Raw genomic sequence first — 27,110 nt, 5'->3', positions numbered from 1 at the left:
GGTTTATTCAGAGTTTTTAGCATGAAAGGGTGTTGAATTTTGTCAAAGGCCTTTTCTGCATCTATTGAGATAATCATGTGGTTTTTGTCTTTGGTTCTGTTTACGTGATGGATTATGTTTATTGTTTTACATATGTTGAACCACCCTTGCACACCAGGGATTAAGCCGTCTTGATCATGGTGGATGAGTTTTTGATGTGCTGCTGGATTCAGGATTTTTGCATCGATGTTCTTCAGGGATATTGGCCTGAAATTTTCTTTTTTTATTGTGTCTCTGACAGGTTTTGGTATCAGGATGATGCTGGCCTCATAAAATGAGTTAGGGGGAGTCCTTCTTTTCCTATTGTTTGGAATAGTTTCAGGAGGAATGGTACCATCTCCTCTTTGTACCTCTGGTAGAATTCGGCTGTGAATCCACCTGGTCAAGGGCTGTTTTTGATTGGTAGGCTATTATCAATTACTGGCTCAATTTCAGAACTTGTTATTGATCTATTCAGGGATTCTACTTCTTTCTGGTTTAGTCTTGGGAGAGTATATGTGTCCAGAAATTTATCCTTTTCTTCCAGATTTTCTAGTTTATATGCATAGAGGTGTTTATATTATTCTCTGATGGTAGTTTGTATTTCTGTGGGATCAGTGGTGATATTCCCTTTATCATGTTTTTATTGTGTCCATGTGATTCATCTCTTGTTTTTTCAGTATTAGTCTTGCTAGCGGTCTATCTATCTGGTTGATCTTTTCAAAAAACTACCTCCTGGATTCATTGAGTTTTGAAGGGTTTTTCCTGTCTCTATCTCCTTCAGTTCTGCCCTGATCTTAGTTATTTCTTGTCTTCTGCTAGTTTTTGAGTTTGTTTGCTCTTGCTTGTCGAGTTCTCTTAATTGTGATGTTAGGGTGTCGATTTTAGACCTTTCTTGCTTTCTTTTGTGAGAATTTAGTGCTATAAGTTTCCCTCTAAACACTGTTTTAGCTGTGTCCGAGATTCTGATATGTTGTGTCTTTGTTCTCACTGGTTTCAAAGAACTTATTTATTTCTGCCTTAATTTCGTTATTTACCCAGTAGTGATTCAGAAGCAGGTTGTTCAGTTTCCATGGAGTTGTGCAGTTTTGAATGAGTTTCTTAATTCTAATTTGATTGCACTGTGGTCTGAAAGATGGTTTGTTATGACTTTTGCTTAATCCAAATGCTAATGGAAGCTTTAAAAAAGTTATTAAATACACCAAACACTCTAGCTCAATCTAGTTTATAATATTATCTAACCATGCAGAGCATTATCATTGTTCATATAAGACAGAATCAACCTTACAATCTTCTAGAAATGTTTTAAAAATGGCATCTCTATATAAAAATGATCAAATCTTTAATAAAATGTAAAACTCCCCTGGCCAAAGGTTCTTGCACTGGCACTATGGAATCATTGTCCTCTCCTCAGGGTGCATCAGTTATTACCCTATGACTTGGCAGCTAAAAGGCCCATATGTTTATAGACTTTACCCCCAGAGATCATGTTTGCTCCATTGCATGCATGTGTTACAAAATACTGAAAGTGATTCCTGTGTGATAGCCACTCCAATCATGAAGAGTTTGAGGTGGCCTTTTTACTACATCTTTTCCACAGACTCTTGTGATCTTCAGCAAGGAAACTGGAAGGAACATCTGCAGAAAATACTGCTCTTGAATCATATTGGAAGGAATCTTGTCAGATACTTTTAAATAACTCACTGCAGAAAACATTCAGGCAGTTAATTGTTGGGTTCATATTTTACAACTAAAGACTCAATGCAGGCCAGATGCAGTGGATCATCCCTATAATCACACCACTTTCAGAAGCAAAGTCAGGGAAACCCCACGAGACCTGGCAATCGCAGCCAGCCTGGGCAGCATAAAGAGACGCTATTTCTATGAAAAAAAAATATATTAAAGAATAAGCAGGTGAGGGGTGGCATTTCCCTCTACTTCTAGACACTCAGGAAGCTAAGATGGGAAGATTATGTGAGTCAGGGGTTCAAAATTACCGTGAGCTTTGATCATACAACTGTTCTTTAAACTGTGCAACAGGGTAAGAGCCTGTCTCTAAAAACAAATTAAAAAGAATCAATAAAGAATTCCACACAACTGTAAAGCTACTTAAATAAGAAATATTAAACTGAGCATCCTTATAGATTCTCTGACGTTTCTGATGTGTTTAAGCAGATAGCTGGCCTAAGACCTGCAGAATAAGCTGATAGCCCTTTGTTGTGAGAAGCTTCTACCCAAGGCATTAGACCAGGACCCCTTTCTAATTCCCCAACCCCTACTCCTTTTTTCAGTATTCTTTGCTTATATTTATAAAGTCATCACATTCCTGTAGACATCTATGTTGTCCACCCATATTGAACCTTATCTTTTTGCTTATTCGTTATTTTTATTCTTGTTTCATAGAATAAGTTGTCACACTACTTTTTGAGACTTAAGTCTCACTCCTCTGTCATCTCCTCTTTTGTCGAACAAGGTGAATCTAGTTTGCAGTCACAGGAGCTTCTTCATGTGATGCCAGTGGGAGTTTCAAACCCTACAAACCCCTTTCTGTGAGGGGGAAGCCTCCCTCGGCCCCCACCACCAAACCATAATAAAAACCCTGAGTCAGTCTCCATTCCTCCTCTACCAAGCCGTTTTAGACATTCCCGAGAGAACTGCCCTGCTCTCAGCAGACACCTCCACAGTGCAGATAATAAACCTTTCCATATTCACTTGCTCTGAGAGTATGACTTCATCAGACACAACATCCACACTAAATCTCGGTTGAGATCTCTTGGCTTTGCATGGTGTCAAATACTGCTGATACTGGGAGCCCGGTGCCATGGTTTCTATCAACAGGACACACTGGATCCCTGAAACAACTCCAGGATAGAGCTGGACGTATGATATGGATTGACTTTGTGTCCCCACCTAAATATCATATCAAATTGTAATCCCCACATGTCAAGGGAGGGACCAAGTGAGAGGTGATTGGATTATGGGGGCAGTTTCCCCATGTTGTTCTCATGATAGTGAGTTCTAACAAGACCTGAGGGTTTAAACGTGTGTGTCACTCTCTCTCTCTCTCCTGCTGCCACGTGACACGTGCCTTGCTTCCCCTTCCCCTTCCACCATGATTTAAGTTTCCTGTGGCTTCCCTAGCTGTGCAGAATTGTGAGTCAAGTAAAATTCTATTTTTTGTAAACTACCCAGTCTCACGTGGTTCTTTATAGGAGTGTGAAAATGAACTAATACAACATGCCTGGTGGGTTTGATAAACTTTCTTAATGTCATAGAATTATTCCATTATTTTGCTGTATTCTAATGTTGCTCTAAAAATGCAGAGATGCCCAGGGCTCATTACTGTGTATTTCAGGTGTCTCTGACTTTTCATGTATTTTACTTATCTCTAACTCCTTTTCTACCAAATTATACATGTTGTAATTAGTACTATCTTTAATGAGGTTAAATTTAAAATATCTTTATGAAGTGTTCAATTTTACTAATATTGTCCCAACCATAATCATTATCAACATAGATAACAAGTCAATTTCCACAAAATTTTCTCTTGTTCTGTAATTCCTCCTTCCTAGACCTTCCCTTCTCCTACAATATTCACAGTGAACTACTGATTTTTATGTAAGTTTAGATTACTCTTCATTCAATAAAATTTATAAAACTTGTATCTTATGTACGTACTTTTATTTGTTTGGCTCATTTTACTCATTAGAAGTACTTGTGAGTTTTACCATACTGTTGACAGTATCCAACATTAGTTGATTGTAGTAGTGGTTAATACACCAATGAATGACTTTTCCACTGTTTCTTTACCAATTAAGCTGATGATTGACATTTGAGTTGTTTTTCATTCTGGGTTTTATAAGCCGATGCTACTCAGCTTAGAGAGGTACACAGCTGGGAAACACATGGTTCTTATTCTTACAACAATATAAGCAACTAAGCTTGAAAAGCTGCACATTAATCAAGTTTATGAAATACATCGGGGAATAAAACGTATAGATTTACGTGTGTTGTGGGGTGGGTGTATGTCAGTTTCTGGTGAGAGAGAGAAGGGAGGAAGGAAGGCAGAAAAAAGAGAGGAATGTTACATAATTGACCACAATTTATGAGGCCCTCAAGTAATTACAGGGAATTAGTCTTTATGGGCAAGGCTGACGTAAGATGAAGAAGACAACTTGACACACATAGCTATGGTTATATATTGATATAAATATCATTTTCTTTTTGTCTCTCTTTTTTTAATGGAGTCTCCCTCTGTTGCCCAGGCTGGAGTGCAGTGGTGCGATCTCCGCTCAACACAACCTCTGCCTCCCAGGTTCAAATGATTCTCCTGCCTCAGGCGTGTGCCACTGGGCCTGGCTAATTTTTGTATTTTGAGTAGAAATGGGGTTTCACCATGTTGGCCAGGCTGGTCTTGAACTCCTGACCTCAGGTGATCTGCTCGCCTTGGCCTCCCAAAGTACTGGGATTACAGGCATGAGCCACCGCACCTGGCCCGAAAATGTCATTTTCGAATCATACAAACACTCACATGCGTTAGAAAGGATGTAGTGGAGGGTGTCTTGTGGTGAAATATGATGATGGCACGAAACCCCTCATCCAGCCGCTTTTCACCCCAGCTTCACCTGCCCTGAGGCTGAGCCTTGAACCTGCTCTTTCTGAGTCCCCACAATGGTCCTGAGCCCCCTGCTATATTGAGCACCCTCTGGTGTCCTGATTTTCCTCGGTGGTTCCTGAGAGCCCCCGGCTGACCTGAGTGCCTCGACAATGGTCTTGAGTGTCCCCTGGGGTCCCAGAGCCCCCTGGTGTCCCAGAGCCTCCTGGGGTCCTGAGCATCCTCTTCTATCCTATGCACGCCCACAGGGAGGTTTGGGTGTGAGCTCACACTGTGATTCCCTCACTGTGTCTTTGGCTTAAAAACACACGGCCATGTGCTTGTTGCTCATGTAGCTCAGCTGAACTAAGAACGGTTTTTTGGACATGGCTCTGGGCATGGTGACTGGACTCTTGAGGAGTGGGTGGTAACGTGTGCTCCCTTCATGATCTGTGCACCTGGTCCACTCCGTTCCCTTCCCTGGGATGGATCCGGCTTCAGCAGGAAGACCTCGTTATGATGGGAAACCCAGAGACAGCACAGGTAAGGGAGAGGGTCTGCGAGGGCTTCACCAGGCCAAGAGTGTGCTGAGACACAGTTGTTGGCACGCACAGGTTCTGTAGAGCACATTGAAATTCTCAAATACGTACATTTTTATGAGAGTAGAGAGCTCACTTGTGCTCAATTTGTGAATCTCCTAGAGCAATGCAGCCAATTCTGAGGTTAGGTTCAGACAAATGTAGGGTCACATTTTTCTCCATAGTTGGAACCAAATTATAAAGAGAAAGTTATGTCAGTAGAACGGGCATTGAACTATCTCTGTCTATGATAATGGTGATTTTCAGAATTGGATTGGGATGGGACAACCTGAAGGGTGTCCTAATTATTAACCCACAATTAGACATGAACAGCAATCACTGGCAGAGGAGGTCACCCACATGGAGAAATACCTGACTCACTGAAGCTGTACGTGGGGGTCTCTGCAGGCTCTGAGTTGTGCAGGAACAGCTCCTCCCTCAGACTCAGAGTGAGGAAAATCTCTGCTCTTTCTCTGGGGGAGGTGAGGGTTAGTATGAGGAAAGAACCAACCTTACTGTAATCAAGATCTCTGTACTTGGACAGAAACCAGAGAATATGAGAAAAAACTGATCTCAGTTTAAATAGAACAATTCATCATGAGGAAGGCAATACTATGTCTGGATGCAGCTCAGAATTAAGAAACAAGGAATTTGGGGTAAAGTTGAAAATTATTTTGCAAAGTTTGTTCTTTCTTTCTTTTTTTTTTGATGGAGTCTCGCTCTTGTTGCCCAAGCTGGAGTGTCATGATGTGATCTCGGCTCACCGCAACCTTCACTTCCTGGGTTCAAGCGATTCTCCTGCCTCAGCCTCCCCAGTAGCTGGGATTACAGGCATGTGCCACCATGCCTGGATAATTTTGTATTGTTAGTAGACATGGATTTCTCCATATTGGTCAGGCTGGTCTCGAACTCCCGACCTCAGGTGATCTGCCCACCTTGTCCTCCCAAAGTGCTGAGATTACAGGTATCAGCCACCGCGTCCGGACCAGACTCTGTTCTTAATTATCTATGTCATCTAAGAAAATGAAGTAAAACCATGGTTTTTATATAAAAATTCAAGAACAGTGTGCTGACCCTGAGAATCCACCTGCCATCTCTCCAACATCAGGGAGCCCAATAGACCAGGCAGGCAGCTGCTGCTGCACTCTGACACCCGTCACCTGGCGTGTGCCGAAGACAGCCATCCTGGGAGCTCCTCCCAGACAACGGCTGTGCACAGAGGAGATACTGAGGCGTGGCTGCTGCTGGGACACATGGGAGATCCCTGATGGACAGCCGTGCTGTGGGAGGCACCAATGGCCTCGCTGGACTTAGCTTGGACCCAGAGTAGTTAGAGAAGCTCCATCAAACTCCCACTCTTCTCCAGCACCAGTGGTGAGATTGACATTCTGGGGTAACAATGTCTACAGCCTCCTGGCCTCCTGTGCATTTTATGCCTCCAATACTTACATCTGCCTTTGGGACAAATGAGAATGTTTCCTCTTCTTATAATAAACTTTTCTAATCCAGAGACCTCAGGGGTGGCCACGGGAGCATAAATGTCGAGAGGCTCCCAGAGAGACTGTTGCATGCAGAGGAAGCCACAGACCCTGCAGAAAAGCAGCCCATGACGACCATCTGCACCTGCCCCAGAGCTGCCCCTGTTTTCGGTGGGTTCTGAGAGACCCCTTTAGCACAGCCTCCTCTCTTATCATTGCAGGAAACTCTGTGTCTGTGTTCACACTGATGCCTTCTTACCGGGTGCCTCACATACAGTGACACACAGCCACGCCCTCTGCTCTCGGACTGTTCATTTGCAAATACAGTGAGTCTTGGCACTTTCTTTGGAGACGGTGAATCTGCTCTTCCCAGATTGTGCATAACATATCTGACTTCCATCACACGATATATCTACTACTCACTCCAGCCCCTTCCCTGGAGCCTGGGAAACCGAACTCATTCAGCAGCTACTGAAGGTTAATCCAGAGTCTGCACAGGAGAGTCTCAGGGACCCCCGAGGTTGTCTTGGGTCCTCTCCAGACTCCACCAGCTGTTCCTCACACTGGACACCTGCAAACACATACAGATCCTTGTCAGAAACTGCCAGACATATCCACTGTTTGTCTCAAATATATTCACTCACACTCTATCTCTCTAGCACACTTTTTAAAACAATGACAGTGAAAACCCAGCTCAGCCCAAGCTGCATGGTGAGTCCTCCATCTCTAGTCCTGATCACCACATGGAAACCCCTGGGAATCCCAGGGCTGGGGCTTCTCTCCCAGACCTGCAGGGTCCGGACTGGGCTGGTTTTCATGAGCAGAGGGAGAAACCTATTTGCATGTCTCCTACTGTATAGCAAGCTCTGGGATGGGAATCCTGAGGAGCGGCAGGGCTCAGAGCAGATAAAGTGCCCTGGGGGAGATTGGTAGTGATCTTATCACTCAGGAAAACATCATTTTATATTATATGATTGTGCCTTGATGATCATTTATCAGTCATCATCTTATTTCATTTTTACATATTTGCAGAATACATTTAATGCAAGTGTCAATGTTACATTTTAAGGAATATAAATTACACACAGAACAGAGTGGCTTTACAATATGGTCAAGGTCACACAGCTGGACAAAGCCCCATTATCTCTGCCTGTGCCTCTAACCACTAGAGGAGACTCCTCTCCTGAGACAACTCCAGGGCAGTGTGGGACAGGCCTAGTGAGGTCTGCAGGATTCTACCCCTGCCAGGACATCTCTGTTTTCTTTTAGTGTGTTCTGTTGTTTACCTGAAATACATACAGAGAAACAGTGTTCATGCATGTGGACTTTCAAGAGTCAGAGATGTTTCAAGTGTTAATAGCCATCTATTTTTTGCTCCTCCTCAACCAACATATTCATTTGTTTCTTTGTTACTGCTTTTTTAGGCTCTTTGTTACTGCTTTTTTACAATTAACAAATCATTGATTCGAATATATACTGCACAGTTTGGAAAATGTTGACGTGTGTGTGCAACCCTTTAATCAGGGCTTCAATTAAGTCGTGTACAATTAAGTTAACCCCTAAATCTTTCTGGCACTTCTCTGTAGTTTCATCTTTCCACATTACTTTCAACACCCAATTCTCACCAAATTCTCTTAGAATACTTTTACCTTCTACGGTTTATACAAATAGAAGTTTATGAAGTGCTTTCTTAATTCTTCAGCTACTTTCACTCAGCACGGTTATTTGCGAATGTAACCATGCTTTTACATGAATGAGAGATGCCTTGATTCTAAAGCTTCATTGTACTTTAGTTCATAATCATATGTCAAATTGTTTAACATTCACCACCTGTAATGGATACGGATATTGGATTTGTTCTCTTAGTTTCTGGCTTTTATATAGAAATCTACTCAGTGTGGGAATGTGATACATGAGGAAACTACGATCTTATTCTGTCCTCATTAACAACAAACCTGAAAAACTATGAATAAAGGAAGAAGAAAAACTTGTAACATATGTGAGTTGGTTTCACGGAGCAAACAAGAGGACTGAAATCTGAGGAGACAGACGCCTGCAGAGAGGACTGGGGCCCACATGTTAGTGAACCCAGGGCAGGTGCCACTGGATGAAATTGAGAGAGGAATAGGCTAACCCGGAAATATTTAGTAAGTTTTTTTTTTTTTGGATGCATGTGCTAATGGTGGTAGAGTGTGAATCTACTAGTCCTTGCAGGCTTTTCCCAGGAATTTGAAAAATCCACGTCAACTCCCTTATCTGCTGTCTTGTGGTGCTGACAGGAAGAGAAGAACAGCGAGGACTGTTGAACGCCTGGATTCACCTCCACCATTTCCAGGGGAAATCCACTAAAACCTGCATCCTGTGGGGTGTGGTCGAGTCAACAGAAACCAAAGAAAACAGAGGATTCCCAGGAAACTCCATTTAGAAGAAATTCTTAATCCGTGGGGGAGTACAATGGAGAAGCTGAGGACACTGGAGAGAAACCACTGTGGCTGGGAAAAGACGCTCTACTCCTGGGGAAGAGGTAAGGACAGGAAAATTGGAAATGTCACCCCGAGAACCACGATTCCTACTCAAGCATAAGAAGAAGGCTGGTTTGGAAGATTGGAGAACGTCCCCATTTGTTCAAGCCCCTCTCCACATGGTCAACTAGGTCTGCAGGAAACAACGTAGCTGCATCAGCTCCCTTCTGGCCTCTGTCATGTGACAGTTTCTTGTGGATTTGCTTTCTGCTCTCTCATGATTTGTTTCCTCTCTCAACTCCTAGCTCCATTCTCCTTTTAATTCTCACTTTATTGAAGAGATTCATATTTAGCTTAGAACATTAAAATCTGTGGAAGTAATTTTCATCTCAAAGCTACCAAATCTAATGAGCTCTCTCCAAGGACGCGCATCTGTTTTTTCTTCCTTTCCTATGGGATATGGCCCTTGTTTCTACCTGACTCTAGCTCTTATTTTCATATGCCTGAGGAGTCCAACCGTCACACACCCAAGAACGTCTTGGGGGAACGTCCCCTACCATCCATCTCCTCAGCCCTCATGTGCACAGGGGCCACTCTGTCAGCTGTTGTACGTGCTTTAGGGCCTTGAATTTAAAAGCGTCTTTCTCTAGCCCACCAAACAAAATTCCTGGACCTTAAACACCTTCAAGATCCAGTCTTTCTTTCTGCCTCTTTGTTGTTAATATTGTTTTATTCCATTAAAATCCACTGGGAACCTCAGCGACAATAGAGGTGACCAGCCTACCCATCCCATGTCGAACTTCTGCCTGACGGACCCACCCATGAACTGTACTCCACTGCTCTGCAGCTGATGGGGCCATCTGGACCTTCATTAATAAGAGGTGTGTAATTTATTAAAGAATGACTGAGATCAGCGGGTGCCTGAGCTCCTCAGAACACAGGTGTGGTCCTGCAGGAGAGTCTGTGTAACTGAAATCACATGTGTGTATAACTCGTGACCTCAGCCCATAAGCTGATGCCAGCTTCTGGCCATTCCTGGGTAGCCTGATGAGGGGTGTCCAGAGAAGGATGGATGCAGGATATGGATTTTAGAGAGTGATGTGGTGCTGGGGGCAGTGACAGCCAAATTTCATTGAAAGTCTGTTCTGCCCTTGGTACTTGGGGAAAACTGGGAAGAAGGGAACAGAACTCAGACCCCATGTAGCTCCTCATTTAGGAAGAGATTCAGTAAAAATTGAGAAAGTTGAAGGAATAGACTATACTTTCAGGGATCATTTCTATAGTTCATTCAAGGAGGTTGAAGAAAAACAGTGATGTTGGTGTGGTTTTTCTTTGACATACTTAGGAGACAGCAGAAGATGGTCACTGGTCAGTCTCCCTCCAGCTGGCACTCACTGTCCATTTATTATGTCCAAATAAAAGACAACTTTTGTGGCACAGACGCCAGGGCTGGTTTCAGAGACCTTGCCCCAAAAATGGCCAACAGAGGCCTGGCGCAGTGACTCACACCTGTAATCCCAGCACTTTGGGAGTCTGAGGCATATGGATCATAAAGTCAGGAGATCAAGACCATCCTGGCTAACACAGTGAAACCCCGTCTCTACTAAAAATACAAAAAAGTAGCCAGAAGTGGTGGCACGCGCCTGTAGTCCCAGGTACTCGGGAGGCTGAGGAAGGAGAATCGCTTGAATCCGGGAGGTGGAGGTTGCAGTCAGCCGAGATCGCCCACTGCACTCTAGCCTGGCGACAGAGCGAGACTCTGTCTTAAAATTTTAAAAAAATGGCCAACAGGGCCATGACACATTTCTTTTTATGAGAGTTACTATTTTGCCTACTTTATATGGAAATCTGAGAGATGTGCCCAGCCTCAGGGGGCTGCTTCTCCTTCTAGGAGACAAAGCTAACAGAGTTATGTAGTGTTAGTCTGTGTGGGTCTTCACAAGAAGACAACAGGAGTGGGTGGTGTAAACAACAAATACTGATTTTCTTACAATTCTGCAGTCTGAATGTCCAAGACCAAGGTGCTGGCAGGGCTGGTTCTTGGTCTGGCTTCTTCCTGGCTTGCACTGGGCCTTCTAGTGCACTATGTCTCCACATGGCCTCTTCTCTGTGTGCACGTGAAAAGTGAGAGGTCTCTGGTGACTCTTCCTCTTCTTATAAAGACAACAGGTCTACTGCATTAGGGTCTCACATGTATGACCACATTTAATCTTAATTAAATACTTAAAATTCCAATGTAGATCCATTGAATTGAAGGTTTCAGCATATGAATTTCAAAGAGGGCACAATTCAGTTGATGACACAAATCAAGAGATGGTGAGAAACATTAGAATATATATATTTTTAACCAAGAAGGAAAAAGTGGGCCATTCAGGAACTTGTAAGAAAGTTCCTAGTACTGGTGAAACTTCGACTGCAAGAGGAACATTTGTCTTCTTCTTCTTTTTTTTTTTAAACGGAGTCTCGCTCCGTTTGGGCTCACCGCAACCTCTCACTCCCAGGTTCAAGCGATTCTCCTGCCTCAGCCTCCTGAGTAGCTGGGATTACAAGCACGCGCCACCTCGCCCAGTTAACTTTTGTAGTTTTAGAAGAGACGGGGTTTCACCACGTCGACCAGAATGGTCTCGATTCCTTGATCTCGCGATCTGCCCACCTCGACCTCCCAAAGGGCGGGAATTACAGCCATACGCCACCGCACCGGGCCTGTCTTCCTCCTTTCTTTCCTGGCACAAGGATGTGAGGAAGCAGAACCACAGATATCAAAGAAAGAGGAGCCCTGGGGACAGCTGAGGTGCTGGTGAGGAGGGAGAGCACTGAGCAGATGAGGAAGCCCCGCCCTCTCTGCACCTGCTCCTGACCCGGCCTCCTGCTCTGTGGGCCCCGCGCGCCCCCTGCTGGTCCTGAGCGGCACCTGCGCCCGCCCCCTCCGCCTCCCTGCAGGGAGGTTTGTGTCTGGGCTCACACTCACCTCCCCTCACTGTGTCTCTCGCACAGTAATACACGGCCGTGTCCGCGGCGGTCACAGAGCTCAGCTTCAGGGAGAACTGGTTCTTGGACGTGTCTACTGACGCGGTCACTCAACTCCTGAGGGACTCAACTCGCGGTGACTCAACTCCTAGTAGCTGCTCCCACTATAATAGATGTACCCAATCCATTCCAGCCCCTTCCATGGGGGCTGGCGGATCCAGCTCCACCAGTTACCACTGCTGATGGAGTCAGTAGAGACAGCGCAGGTGAGGGACAGGGTCTCCGGAGGCTTCACCAGTCCTGGGCCCAACTCCTGCAGCTGCACCTGGGACAGGACCCCTGTGAACAGAGAGACGCACTGTGAGTCCTGGGCTCAGACGCAGCCTCCCATATCGTCATATCTGCATCCTAGAGACGCTCACATCTGGGAGCTGCCACCAGGAGGAGGAAGACCCACAGGTGCTTCATGTTCTTGCACAGGATGTCCGTGACTCTCAGAGAGCATTTCCCATGTGAGCAGGACCCTGAATTTAAGGAAATGTGTGGTGGCTTCCTGTGGGCACTTAAATGAGGATTTGCATGTGGGTGGTGGCTTTGTATGGAAAGATGAAAAGGGATGAGGAAGGCCCCAGTCTCTCAGGTTCACCCTGGGAGGAGGATGCTGGCTCTACCCTCTGAGAACTCAGTTCTCTACCTGTGACCTCCCCTCACCAAGCCCAGAGTCCTCTTAATCCAGGTAGGAAATGTGTTGAAGGAGCTATTCTGGGTGATGAGTGTGATCATGGATCAAGGACAGATTTTGGAACAGGGTCAATACTGTTCTACCCTTAAAGATTCATGTAAAACCAACCACACACCCAGGTCATCTAAATTGTCATTTACCCCTTTGGACACATTGAATCAGCAACTGAGTGTAATAGTCACAGTGAGTTCAGACAAACCTGGGTGCGTCCAATGTTTATTGTAGTTCTGAACATCCATCATAGTTAGTGGGAAGCTCCCTGTCCCAGGAAGTGGGTCATTTTTTAAAAGCACCTGAGAACTGCCCTTCTTTTGAAATTTGAGATTCTGTCTGAGATCTCAGGAGAAAGTAGTGGGACATATCTCCATCCTTCTCAATGTGTAAACCTGACGATATGGCCTGACCTCTAAACATTTCTATGTGAAAATACATGGATTGAGGATTGCAGTGACAACTTCACACAAAAACTCTGTAACAGGTCAGCACTGTACAATAGTCTCATTACCAAGATTAGTGCAATTACCTTTCCTGGGAACCAGAGGAGACCTCTGTGAGCCCTCTCCTCTGAGAGTACAAGGAACTCTGGTCCTTCCCTGACAGGTCACACCTGTGAAACATGGATGGGCAATGACACTCAAGCCCAGAGTCCTCACCCACATTTTTATCATGTCAGGCCCATCTGCCTCTGAAAGACTTTCTCCTCCATTGATTTGCATGAACATACCCTAGGGTGTGCGGTATTGCAACTTGGGCATTTGACATTAGTTTGGTGAATTATGTAAGAAGTAATCTATCTTTATAAATGTGGGTAACAGGAGAGTCATCAGAAGTTGGGAGTGTTGTAAAATCAGGATAAACCTGGGCTCTCTTCTTAGGACCTAAACAAGTGGGCTGACCTGTGTGACAGCGGAGGGAAAGAGACAGACCCAACAACCAGAGCCTGGTGAGCTCCTTACCTACCAGTTGGTATCTGGGCCTTTTGTTTGAACAGATTCAGAAAGACCTTCCACACCCTCAAAAGAATTATGAACATTAAGGGAAATTAATATACATTTTTATTTACAGATAATAATTCATAGGCTTGTAGACATCTACCTGGGTGTGTACAAGGTTGCTAGGATATGGTCATAGACAGAACAGAAAGAATTATATTTAGTGGGAAGAAAACCAAGGAGTTTCTGAATTTGTAGCTATTGTTAACCACAAATGTGTCAGTTCACTAGATCCTGTTATAATGCTAGGGGTAAAACTTTCTAACATTCTCATAGAGATAAAATCCAAAGGAGCGAAGAGTCAAGTGAGATTCCTTTGAAAATCTCCAGTAACGAATAGGTCAGGAGAAACTGATGATTATCAAAAGAGTGATAATTAAATAAAGTGGTGCATTCCATGTTGAGGTGACAGGGAAGTTCCATCTGACAGCTTGTTTTCCCCTCTCTGAAGAGGGCAGAGTCCAGACTAACAGCAGAGAGGGAACTTAGGGCAGGTAGGGGCCAGATGTTTGAGGAGGATGGAGGGTGAGCTGGAGTCCTTGTGAGCCATTCAGAAAAGCAGCAGTGTGCCAGGGTGTATGGAGTCCTCCTGGGTTAAGAGGTGCTGAATATATACCAGTTTCACTGCCCTCATCGTGTTTTATTCTTCGGACTCTTTGGATGTCCAGATTTGAATACTTGGAGTGTTGATGGAACTCAGCACGACTGAGAACTTTTCATTGAAGATATAAGTAACAATATGGATGTAATTAAATTTGAGTTATTTAAATATTATTATTTAAAATGTCAACGTGAGTATCTATTAATTTATCTTTCTTTTTCATTTTAGAGACAAAGATTTGTTCTGTTGCCCAGGCTGGAGTGCTGTGTCGTCTATTAATTTTATGGTATAAAAATGATTGGCCCAATTCGTGTAGTCATTTTATCTCCATCAAGGATTTAGGTCCATTTGGCCTGTGACATAGCTCTAGTCATAGAGGAAGAGAGGTGGTTTGTTGAGGCAATGCTGGTTCTTCAGAGGGAAATTTAAACAATCATCTCCTCACCTCACCCACTCCATTTTTACAACTGTGCATGACCCTTGGGAATGCACCCACTATTTCTTACATAATGGGAGTTGACTGTAAAAGTAGCATGAAGATGTGTAAATATAACACCTAGGTAGATAAACTGATGAATTAACAAAGCCTGGAGCCAATTATATTCTGGCATCTTGTTATTTACTTGTGAATTTATTTTCAGTTGGTTAGTTCAAGTTCCCAAAATTCAATTTCTGCCAAAATAGTCACATACAATAATCTTGAGATATTAAAATGAAAAAACAAACTAATTTGAAAATGAACCCAGCTTCCAGAAGTGAGAATTACTTTGTGGTGAATGGTGGGAAGGGTGGAGATACAACTGAATATCATGATTGTGTTGACAATTGTTTTAATTAGGGGAACTTCTATACATCCCTTATGTTTATTAGAAACTGTCATGGAGAAGCTTGATCTAACATAATTAGTTGATGGATCACACAAAAACAATGAAGCTGAAGGTTATTAAGCAGGACTTGCTATTGCAACTTTAGCTTTCCTTTAGAACACATTCCTCTACCTGATGTGGAATTAGCCCAGGTGCTCTGATGAGAGCTTGTCAGTTAAAGACCAGGAAATGGGCACTTACGTGTGTGGAGCAGGGCATGGCTTTGGGATGCTTTGTTAACAAAGTGGCTTTTCGCATCTTCTGGAAATCCTATCAAAATGGGCAAGTTAAGGATCTCTTAGGAGCATCTGTCTATCCCACATTCTTGGCTAATATAAAAGTGGAAGTCAATGCAAAATGAGATCATACAGAAGTTTAGAAAACTGCTGCACCACTGCCTCAGCTCAGCACAGCTTCCTCCTTCCTCAGGGTTTCTGACACTCTCAGGATGTGGGTTTCCACACTGTGTATCTCGCACAGTAATACACGGCCGTGTCCTCAGCCTTTAGGCTGCTGATCTGCAGGTACACTGTGCTGACAGAGGTGTCCATGGAGAAGACAAACCGTCCTGTGAAGCCCTGGGCATACGTTGGGTTCCCAGTGTAGGTGTTCATCCATCCCATCCACTCAAGGCCCTGTCCAGGGGCCTGTCGCACCCAATTCATACCATAGGTGGTGAAGCTGTAACCAGAAGCCTTGCAGGAGACCTTCACTGAGGCCCCAGGCTGCTTCACCTCAGACCCAGACTGCACCAGCTGCACCTGGGAGTGGGCACCTGTGGAGAGGACACAGGATTGCGTGAAGTCTCACTTGACTGGCCTGGTTTCTGCCTCCGCCCTGGGACCTGGGAGCCCCTTACATGTTGCTGCTGCCACCAAGAAAAGGATGCTCTAGGTGAGGTCCATGGTGAGGAGCTGTGCACTAGGGGATTCTCCCGAGGAGGGGTGTGGCTGTTGGGTGATGCTCTCAGGGCACAGAGATACTATATTCATCTCAGTTATTTGCATATTCATGAAGGATGCTATTTAATAGCCCAATTCCTGACCCAGTGTGAGAAACAGCAAATACATGACACATGGACGACACAGCTGTAGAAGCTGAGGGTTCAAGCCATAATCCTGTTAGAGGCCATGCGTCCCCTACACATCCCTGAACTCCGGGTTGACAGAGCTTCTCCCACGGGAGAACAAGCTCCCCCAGGACACTCACCTCACTTTGAATGTCTCAGGGGCAACGAGACATTCAAACGTGAACCATTTCTAGACCTTAATATGCGAATGCGTTATTTGGGAATGAGTATGTCTCTCCAAAAATTGCACTGATTTATAAGAAAGGAGCTCTTCCTGACCTCCAGCTGCTTACTATTAAGATAACTGGCAGAGTTTGACATCCCCATTGTGAAAGTGGTTCTCATTACTACATCCGGTTTGATAAATGGTCACAATTGAATAGGATATTTATACAAATATCAGCAGTCCTTGCGAAATACTTCTTTTAGATGTTTTTAAAGGACGTCCCAAGCCCTGAGAGGAACCTCTCCCCAGCCTCCTGTGCACCTGCTCTGGGGCGGGAGACTGTGCAGGCTGTGTCTTGAGCGCCCCCTGCAGCCCAGCCCGCACTCTGCAGGGAGGTTTCCATCTGAGCTGACAGAGTATATCCCTACCAGTGTCTCTAGCCCAATATAAAGTGGCTGTGACCTGGCTCAGAATTCCGCTTTATTTACACCATACGCTTCTCACACCATCTTTTGAAATAGTGAGTTGGCCTTAGGAAACCCAGCGAACTCTGTAGGGAGACCCCAAGAAAGATCTCATGCATCACCAGGGAGCACTTTCCTGGAGCTCAAGAGGCACAAAATCAATGGAGACATGGTGAACCCAAAAACTCTTCAGGGGTTGAGGGGAGACTATTTCCTTTGGGGTCCTGCAGTTGATTATTATACCTGAGATACCTGCAGGTGCAGGTGTATGTGGATAGAAGCCCACTCCAACTCCACTATTCAACTCTCTCTCTGTCTCTCTCTCTCTGTCTCTCTCTCTCTCTCTCTCTCACACACACACACACACACACAAAATGTGGCTTATTTTTACATTAGTGGGTCCTATGGTTGCCCTTTTTTCTGGTATCCATCTCATGAAAAGCACTCCCTACACTGGAACCAAGACTGAACATGTGCCACTTTTCTGCAAACAGCAGTAAAGAAAACAGAATACGAGTGGACACTTGGGAAGTGCATGCACATTGAATTCACCTGGTATCACTTTGGAACCCCCGCAGATGCCCCATGAAAAGTACATTTGAGACCAGTGAGGGTGAAATCATTTCCTTGGTGCTGAAGTTGCTGGTGTCAGAGGCTTCAAATTGCTCTATTTTCCTTAACATTTTTTCTCCTATTTTCCTCCTCAGATAGAGTTTGTGCATTGCCACACTCTCATATTTAATCCATATTGACTAAATTGGTGAGGCGTAATACATAGAACACGGAAGTATTACATGTTCTTCAAGTTGAATTTTAATCCTGTAGATGTCTTCTTTCTCTGTGCTGTGATCTATAAAGGAAGTCTCCAGAAGTGAAGCTGATTTTTGCTCTTTTTCACAGGAAAATTTTCTTAAATGTACTCCTCTTGGCTGTGTTTACCCATTTTCATGATAAGGAAGGCTGCTGGTATGGGCTTGTAATGGGGATGGATTGCCTTTCCTCACACAGATACAGTTCTAAAAATGCTCTTCCTCTGGTTTGTCCGTCTGAAGAACGTCTGGGTGTATTTATCAGAAATTTGGTCTCCTGATAATAGAGACATGAAGGGATCTAGGTGGATTCTCACCCTGAGAACCTGGAGGTTCCTAGAGGAAAGGGCAATAACAGTATGGGGGGAGGAGCTCCCGGGATCTCTCACCCTCACGCTAGTCCAGACATGCCCTTTATGTTTATTTAGTTCAGATTTTCATATAACAAATCACACAGCCAGGCTCGTTTAAATTATCCATACTCAGTCCATATCGGAGCAGCAGCTGAGTATGATAATCGCATTGAACTCAGACAAATCTAGACCCAATCCAATTTTTACTGTATCTCAGAGCAACTTTACTGACTCACTTAACTTGGAGATTATTTCTTCCCTGAAAGAACTGTAAGGGTTGCTGTGGAGCCTCTGTGGGGTTGGGTTTTTTTTTTTTTTTCCATCAGCCTGTCATGTGGGGTATTCTGAATGCTGTAGACCTTTACACTTAGATGGTAATTATTCCCAGTGATGTGGAAATGACTGGCAGCCCTCAATTCCATTTCCTTCTTTTGTTCACCTGAGTGTACAAAAATCCCATGAACCTCAGAAATCTCTCCTTCATGGATGACTCTGAAGGTTGTCAATCAATTCAGTGCTGCAGACACAGGGAGCTAATGGAGGATTCTCAGTTCACTGATATTTTGGACCAGTAAAATAGGACACATCCAAGAATGAACCATTTTTGTCAATGTCGATCAATATTAAATTCAAGAATCACGATTTTCAGTAAATTAGAGTGTAAAATTTTCATGATTCTTGACAATGAGGTCTCAAACTTGATGGTTTGCAGGAGAAACAAGCTCATCATGGTTAGACAGGAGCTTCTCTACCTGGGGAGATAGTCTTTTAAACAAAAGCACCTGAGAGGTGGTTTCCTTAGATCTTGTGAAAATTTATCTATTGGAGAAAAACATCAGGAAAACTGGTCTCAAATAATTGAAAGAAACCTTATAAGAAATTTTTAACAACACAGCCATGAAACTCTACTTAGTAGATTTTTTGGTTCATGTCTTACAACTCAAGAAGCAATTAAGAAATCTACACAATTGGAAGCCTACTCCAACAGAGATAATTTTTTCTTCTTGAAAAATAAACCAGTATTCATACAGAGACACTTCCCATGAGATCTACAACTTACACAGGTTTCTGTAACCTGAAGAAGTTTTCCTAAGAGGATTATCCTCTAGACATCTATTTATGCAAAAATACATTGTGTATATATGTGTATGAGTAATCTGTACAAGCTCTCGGCAGATTAAACTTATATAAATGTGACAATTTTATTACTTACTGTGCTCTCACAATTTACTGGTTTCAAAAGTTCATCACCCTTGTGATGGAGCAATAACTGCCTTTGGGAATGTGCTGTTGCTTCAAGTGAACACATTCTAGATCCTCACTTGACTTCATGGTTTCATATTTAGCATCGGTGTGTCTTTGACTGAAAACCCAACATTTTCATCCAACAGATTCTCCTCTTATGAGATCATTCTGAACCATGCCAACAACCTCCACCATGCACACTTTCAACCTTTACCTTTTAAGGGAATAAGGGCACAAATTCATCATTGCTTTAAGGTGAGAAACCTTCTTGGACTTCCATCATATTCATTAGAAACTCTCATGGAGAACCATAATGAAACATTATTTGTTTATGAATCATACCTCGAAACTGAAACTGTTTCTCATAATGGCTATACCCTTCTATAATTCCACAATTATAGAAAGCAGTATAAAGGCTCCTAAATTAATTAAAACTAGAAATATATGACCAGAAATTCTGCTTCTAGAAATATACCCAAAGGAGTTAAAATTACCACCTTGTAAAGATATCTGCATCCTATATTTATTGAAACACTATTAATAACAGCCAAGATACGGAAACAATCTGAGTGTCAGTAGACAGACAAATGGAAAAAGGCAATGCGATATGTATACACAATAGAAAACTATTTAATCTTATAAAAGAAGATGCTGCCATTTGCCACAAGATGGATCAAATCCATAACCACTAACAGTGCATACCATTCATTATAGTTCCTCCCTGGGGAATGGCAGATCCTTATTCAGTAGTAAACACTGCTGTGATGGGAAGTAAACTTATGTACTGTTGAAGTTTTCAGCATAACACATCAACGTCTTAAAATATTCTGCTATGCCTGCATATGATAAAGTGGAGTCTAATATTAGAGGTAAAATTAAAAGTGCATGAGTCTTCTAGACACCAAGTCATAGGATGATCATGACTCTGTCCTTGAGGGTGTGGACCATAGATCATACATACTAGTTGGAGTACTTTTGGGAAAAGAAGCTCCAGGGGTATAATTTCTTGTACCGGCCAGAGAATGCACAGGTGAGGCAGAGGGTCAGTGAGGGCACTTCCAGTCTAGGGCTGACTCCGGTAGCTGCTCCTAGGACAGGGCACTTAGAGATATAGAGACTCACTCCCTGTCAGACTCAGTCCCTGTCAGTCACATGCAGCCACAACCATTTCTATAGGTCGTGTCTGACATCGGAAACACTCAACTTGGGAGCAGGAGAAGTTGGGAATTCCATTCCCAATGTTGATTCTATCTGAGAGCCTGAAGAAAAATCTTGATGGGCGCAGGTTTGTCTTTGCCAGAGAGAGAGACTGAGGTCAGGCTCCCTTGTATTTGAAAGTTTTATTGTTGTCTTTTTTTCTGACTGAATTGAAGCACTACCTTGCCAAAAACTACAGCCATTATGGTTGATGAAATCTTCTTGATTTTGATATTTCAACTTGTGACATATAAACTTCTATATCAACGAACTCATGCAAATCTCAGGAGAATAATTACATACTAACTCTCTAATTCATGAGTGTTACTCCAATACTATGCTGTCTTCACTGCCAACAATCTTCTTGAAAGGTTGAAGAAGAAATAAATAGTAAATTTAATTTTTAAATTAAAATTGTCAAAACTTTCAGAAACCCATGAACTCCCTCTGCCAAAGGCATGGTCACTAGTGCTATGACCTCTGGTCCACCCCTTCAGGGACACAGGCATAATTACCCTATGACTTAATATCGGAATAGTATTACATTATTTGTTGAATTTAGATGGTAGTTTTCAAACTAGCCAAGATAAAAGCTTTTATTGGAAAAGTTTTGAAAAAAACATTTTTGGCATGAATACTCAATACAAATGCTAGTCTTTATTTGCCAATATGCCTTTAAAATAGAGAACATCCAGCAATATGAAACTGAACACAGCTCGTGTTTTTCAGGACTCACTCACAATGGCAGCTTCCTAGAGGGTGATCTGAGAGGGTGCAAGCACATGGGAATCTGGATTTCATCATTAAAGTGAAGAAGGAATTCATGAATCTTACAATATGTAAAGCCAGAAAATTAACTTTCCCCTCAGGGCTTACTGTAGTGTAACCCCTCCCCCATAGTCTAAGTTAGAGAATACTAACTTCCTGTTTTTCCTTCTGTGCTCAGCGAGTCTTATCTGTTCTCACTAGTTTCACATTCCTTGAGGCTCAGAGAGTTCTTGCTTACTTCCCCAGCACAGCTGCAAGGTCGTAAGATTGTTAAGTATGCCTTACAGAACCATGAATTCCCAAGGATGTAAGACATGAAGTAACAACTGCCTTTGTTCTCGCTTCTGTAAGTACGCTTCCCGCATCACATAGCTCCAGGCCACTGACTGCTTAAAAGGTGACTGCTTTCCTTGTCCAGGGCTCAGACTTTCCTGGACACTAGTCCAACTGAGCCAGGTGACCACCTTTTAATAAAGTACTCTCCTGAACTCTGTTCTGTCTCTCCCATCTTTGATCGTACTTCAACAAAAGCACTAGTGAGCCCCAGGGCTGAGCACATAGAGGGCAGCAGGAGCTGCAAAGCTCACTCTGTGTTACTTAGGGAAGCAAGGGAATGGAATGAGGGTGATGTCTGCAGGACCCTAGAAAAGGGTGAGGAGGACAGAGTCTGCAGGTAGATGAGCATATTCTAAGGAGAACCGTTATCCTCCTAAACTTAGTTGGCTTCAGTTATTATGAAGAGAAGGGAACTGTTCACCAGACTTGGAGGATAGAAAGTAGAGTGAATTTTTCTTTCCTGCATGGAGACTGAGAAAGATAAAAGCCTTTCAAAGTAAAAGGGAAGATGGAGAAAGAGTCTGAAAAACAGAACGCCAGGAGCCAAGCAAAGTGGAGAACAAGAGCCTTTAAAGTGGCGTTTAATTTCCACTTTCAGCTGATGAAAGAAAAAGAAACAAAACACCATGCATATGGTGAGTTAATGTTAGATAACATATATAATTGTTCGAGTATTACAGCACAAAAACACAAAACTCTATTCATGGAAACAGTTTGTATCGAGGATACACATTTTTTTTAAGACAGGGTCTCACTCTATCAACCGGACTGAAGCGCAGTGGTACAATCACAACTCACTGCAGCCTCAACTTCTCAGGCTTAAGGGATCCCCCTGCCTCAGGCTTCCAAGTATCTGCAACCACAGGCAGCATCACATCTAGCTTTTTTTTTTTTTTTTTTTTTTTTTTTTTTGTATAGAAAGGATTTCAGCTGTGTTGCCAGGCTGTTCTAAAACTCCTGAGCTCAAGTGATTTGCCTGCCTCAGCCCACCAAAGTGCTGAGATTGCCGGCGCAATTTTTAAAATTTTACTCTTTAAATAATAGTATTTTAATAAAATATATAAAGAACCTATTTAAAAAATTGTCCTGAGAGATCATTGCTAGCATTACTCAGAAAATACACAGCATTAAAACTTCAAATAGGCCGGCTTATGCCTGTAATCCCAGCACTTTGGGAAACCAAGGCGGGCAGGTCACCTGAGGTCTGGAGTTCCAGACTAGCCCAGCCAACATGGTGAAACCCCGTCTCCACTAAAAGTATAAGCATTAGCCGGGCGTGGTGGCAGGCACCTGTAATCTTAGCTACTCAGGAGTATGAGGCAGGAGAATTGCTTGAACCCGGGAGTCGGAGGTTGCCGTGAGCTGAGATCATGCCACTGCGCTCCAGCCTGAGCGACAAGAGGGAGACTTGGTCAAAAAAAAAAAAAAAAAAAAAATTCCCAGTTCTAAGTTAATGTTGTGTAAGTAACATTTGTAAATAAATCATGGATTTACAAGGAAGTAATGGTGATAGATCCTGGGGAAGACTTTTGCCTGCCCAGGTCAGGAATCACCAAGGTGTAAAAGGAAAGAGCCTGCTAAGGGAACCCTGGAGTCCTGAGCGCCCCCTGGTGGTTATGAGCGCCCCCTGATGTCCTGTGCGCCCCCTGCTGGTTCTGAGTATCCCCTGGTGCCCTGAGTGCCTCCTGGTGGTTTGAAGCACCCCCTGGGGTCCTGAACACCCCTTGGTTGTCCTGAGCGCCCCCTGGTGTCCTGAGCGCCCCCTGGTGGTTCTGAGCGCCCCCTGATGTCCTGTGCGCCCCTTGCTGGTTCTGAGCATCCCCTGGCGTCCTGAGCGCCTCCTGGTGGTTATGAGCGCCCCCTGGTGGTTATGAGTGCCTCCTCATGTCCTGAGCGCCCCCTGGTGGTTCTGAATACCTCCTGGTGTCCTAAGCGCCCCTTCGTGGTTCTGAGCGTCCCCTGGTGTCCTGAGAGCTCCTTGTGGTCCTGAGCACTCCCTGGTGTCCTGAACATCCCCTGGGTGTCCTGAGCACCCCCAGTTGACCTGAGCACCCACTGCTGTCCTGAGTGCCTCCTGGTGGTGCTGAGCACCCCCTGGTGTCACCTCCTGGTATCCTGAATGGCCCCTGGTAGTTCTGATGTTCACTTTGTGTCCTGAGCGATCCCTGGTGGTTCTGAGTGCCCCCGATGTCCTGTGCGCCCCCTGCTGGTTCTGAGCATCCCCTCGTGTCCTGAGTGCCCACTGGTGGTTTGGAGCACCCCCTGGTGACCTGAACACCCCCTGGTTATCTGAGCATCCCCTGGTGTCCTGAGCGCCCCCTGGTGGTTCTGAGCTCCTCCTGGTACTTCTGAGCGACCCCTGGTAGTTCCAATCAGCATATACCATGCAATTCCCTCTTGTCTCCCTGCAGAGGATTTTGTGTCTGGGCTCATGCAAATGTTCCCGCTCCTGTGTCCCTCACAGTAATACAAGGCCTTGTTCTTGGCTTTGGAGTTGGTCATTTTAAGGTAGACTGCACTTGAAAGGCTGTTGCTTGGGACTGTTAATTTGCTTGTACTCATGGAAAGTAACCCTGAGAACTCCCACTTGATCACTCACTGTTGCTACCCACACTAATCCCTGTCATGAAGCCTGCTGGACCAAGCTCATGCTGTAGCCAGTAAAAGTGACATCAGAGGCTTTGCAGGAGAGTCTGAGAGAACCGCTGCGCTGTACAATGTTTACTCCTCTGACTCCATCGGTAAACTTCAACAGGACTTATGTGAACACAGAGGAAACGGACTGACTACAGCCCCATGTGGAGCAGCCACGGCTGGACCTGATTCACAAGGGACACTAATACTGAGGGAGATGAGAAGGGAATCCCAGATCAGTGCAGACCCCATGGCGTGGACACTGAGGAAGGGACAGACATGGGGTGGCTCTTCACCAAGAGCCTGAAAGAACCGGGGATAAGCTGCCTTTCATGAAGTGGGAAGAGGCACATTTCCATGTCATTCTTTTTGTGATCATGGGTGCACCATTCAGTTTTGCTCATCCATCCTCTGTGTCTCCATTTCAGGGAAGGTAGGGTCAAAGGATTCCTGGGTCTATATGCCCATTACTTTTTCTTGTTCTGTAATGTGGACACTGTTCAGGTATCTTCATAGTAGCAAACATTATCAGCAAATACGTCCAGTAAGAACATAAAAATAAATTTCCAGAGAAAATGGACGCCTGTCTTTAATCAGTGCATATGGAGCTGCAAACTACTGTTCTTGACAGTAAGACAAAGTTAAATTACAATGAAACAATGCAGATCTAAGCTTTGTCAGAAAGGGGTCTTATAATTATCATTATCTTGAGATCATGTTGCCACAAAACAGTTCAATATTGGATATATGTGCTTGCTTCTGGAAGTTGTCAATGTGGAAATATGTGTACTTATCTGAGTGAAGAGTTCACATGGAGACATGTTTGTTGGTTTGAAACAAGAGCCCACATGAGGAAATGTCTGTTTCCTGAGGAAAGAGTAAATGTAAGGACATATGTGGTGGTCTGAGGAAAGAGTCCATGTGGGGACATGTGTGTTTGTCTGAGGGAAGAATCCACATGAATAAAGGTGTGTTTGTCTGACAGAAGAGTCCACATGTTGACAGGTGTGTGTACCCATCTGAGGGTAAATATGCATTCAGGGACAGTGTGTGCCTGAACTGAGGTGAAGTTTGTGGAAAATCTTTCTCACCCAAGGAAAGAAAAGAATCCTATGGGTTATTTGCTTGTCAGAAAGAAAAAACCTGGGTCACATAGAAAATTGATTTTTTTTTTTTGTTAAAAGACTTTAGTGAATGGTAACATCTTACATGAAAATGAGGAAAATTACTTCATTTTTTGTTGCATGCATCTCATGACATCCCCACACTCATCAAATAAGTTATTAGATAATTTTATACAGTCTGCCTTTAATCCCAGGGTTAACGAACTGTTCATTATTTTTACAAAAATTGTATATATTTAGGTTTATATTTTCTGACACAAAAGTATGAGCCTAGACAAATTAATTGTGTCATGTCTCAACCATTGTATATCACTAAAAATAATTTTACTCTTCTTAAACAGTGCCATTTTTACTTATTTTATATCCACTCTCTAAATTCCTTGAATATCCTCTGTATGTTTACTTGACTATAGTTTTGGCTTTTACAGAATTTCAAATAAATGACAGTATACACTATAATTGAAATGACTTCACTGAGGAAAGCAGAAAATGAAGTTGCCGACCTAAGCAATTTTGAAAATGAGGAAATTCAGTAAGTTTAAAGTGTAAAGAAATTGCATGTAGGCCGGGGGCGGTGGCTCACGCCTGTAATCCCAGCACTTTGGGAGGCCGAGGCAGGTGGATCACAAGGTCAGGTGATCAAGACCATCCTGGCTAACACGGTGAAACCCCGTCTCTACTAAAAACACAAAAAAATTAGCCAGATATGGTGATGGGCACCAGTTGTAGCAGCTACTCAGGAGGCTGAGGCAGGAGAATGGCGTGAACCTGGGAGGCGGAGCTTGCAGTGAGCCGAGATCGAGCCACTACACTCCAGTCTGAGGGACAGAGTGAGACTCTGCCTCAAAAAAAAAAAGGGAGGGAGGGAGGGAGGGAGGGAGGGAGGAAAGAAGGAAGGGAGGAAAGAAGGAAGGAAGGAAGGAAGGAAGGAAGGAAGGAAGGAAGGAAGGAAGGAAGGAAGGAAAGAAAGAAAGAAAAAGAAAGAAAGAAAGAAAGGGCTGGGTGCGGTGGCTCAAGCCTGTAATCCCAGCACTTTGGGAGGCCGAGACGGGTGGATCACGAGGTCAGGAGATCGAGACCATCCTGGCTAACACGGTGAAACCCCGTCTCTACTAAAAAATACAAAAAACTAGCCCGGCGAGGTGGCGGGCGCCTGTATTCCCAGCTACTCTGGAGGCTGAGGTAGGAGAATGGTGTGAACCCGAGAGGAGGAGCTTGCAGTGTGCTGAGATCCGGCCACTGCACTCCAGCCTGGGTGACAGAGCAAGACTCCGTCTCAAAAACAAAACAAAAACAAGAAAGAAAGAAAGAAAGAAAGAAAGAAAGAAAGAAAGAAAGAAAGAAAGAAAGAAAGAAAGAAAGAAAGAAACTGCACATAAACACTGTATTCTAGTAGAGAAACATGTTTCCAATGAGCTTTACATTTCTGATACTGCTATGCACATGTTCTTTAATTGTGCAACTAAGTAATAAAATGGCATATGGTGGGATGGGGTCACTCACTTTGCAGTGGGTGGTTATGGACAGTCAAGGAAGAAAGGCTAGAAAGAACCATGTGGTAGCATAGTTGGGTGGAGAAACCAGTGTGTTCTCATTTTTAATATAATGAAGTTACAGAAGATTAGATGCCTAAATAGTTTTGATGTG

The 27,110-nt window shown here is 43.8% G+C and overlaps 1 pseudogene and 1 gene segment (V, D, J or C); both read right to left on the bottom strand.

The window, feature by feature from the left end:
- LOC126958583 (immunoglobulin heavy variable 4-28-like) overlaps window positions 1–12,608 on the bottom strand; it is a 220,212-nt pseudogene extending 207,604 nt beyond the window's left edge. Inside the window, exons 1-2 of the transcript XR_007727233.1 lie at window positions 12,520–12,608; window positions 12,099–12,436 (exon numbers count right to left, since the gene is read on the bottom strand). The product of XR_007727233.1 is annotated as an immunoglobulin heavy variable 4-28-like (transcript). The remainder of the gene's footprint in view (window positions 1–12,098; window positions 12,437–12,519) is intronic.
- Window positions 12,609–15,741: 3,133 nt separating this feature from the next.
- Window positions 15,742–16,203, bottom strand: LOC126958601 (probable non-functional immunoglobulin heavy variable 7-81). The segment is given in 2 exon segments: window positions 15,742–16,073; window positions 16,158–16,203. Coding segments are annotated over 2 exon segments (378 nt in total).
- Between the last annotated feature and the right edge of the window lie 10,907 nt (window positions 16,204–27,110).

Source organism: Macaca thibetana, chromosome 7 (assembly GCF_024542745.1).
Source record: "Macaca thibetana thibetana isolate TM-01 chromosome 7, ASM2454274v1, whole genome shotgun sequence".
In the NCBI taxonomy this organism is placed as follows: domain Eukaryota; kingdom Metazoa; phylum Chordata; class Mammalia; order Primates; family Cercopithecidae; genus Macaca; species Macaca thibetana.
This window is presented reverse-complemented; position numbering and strand designations above follow the sequence as displayed.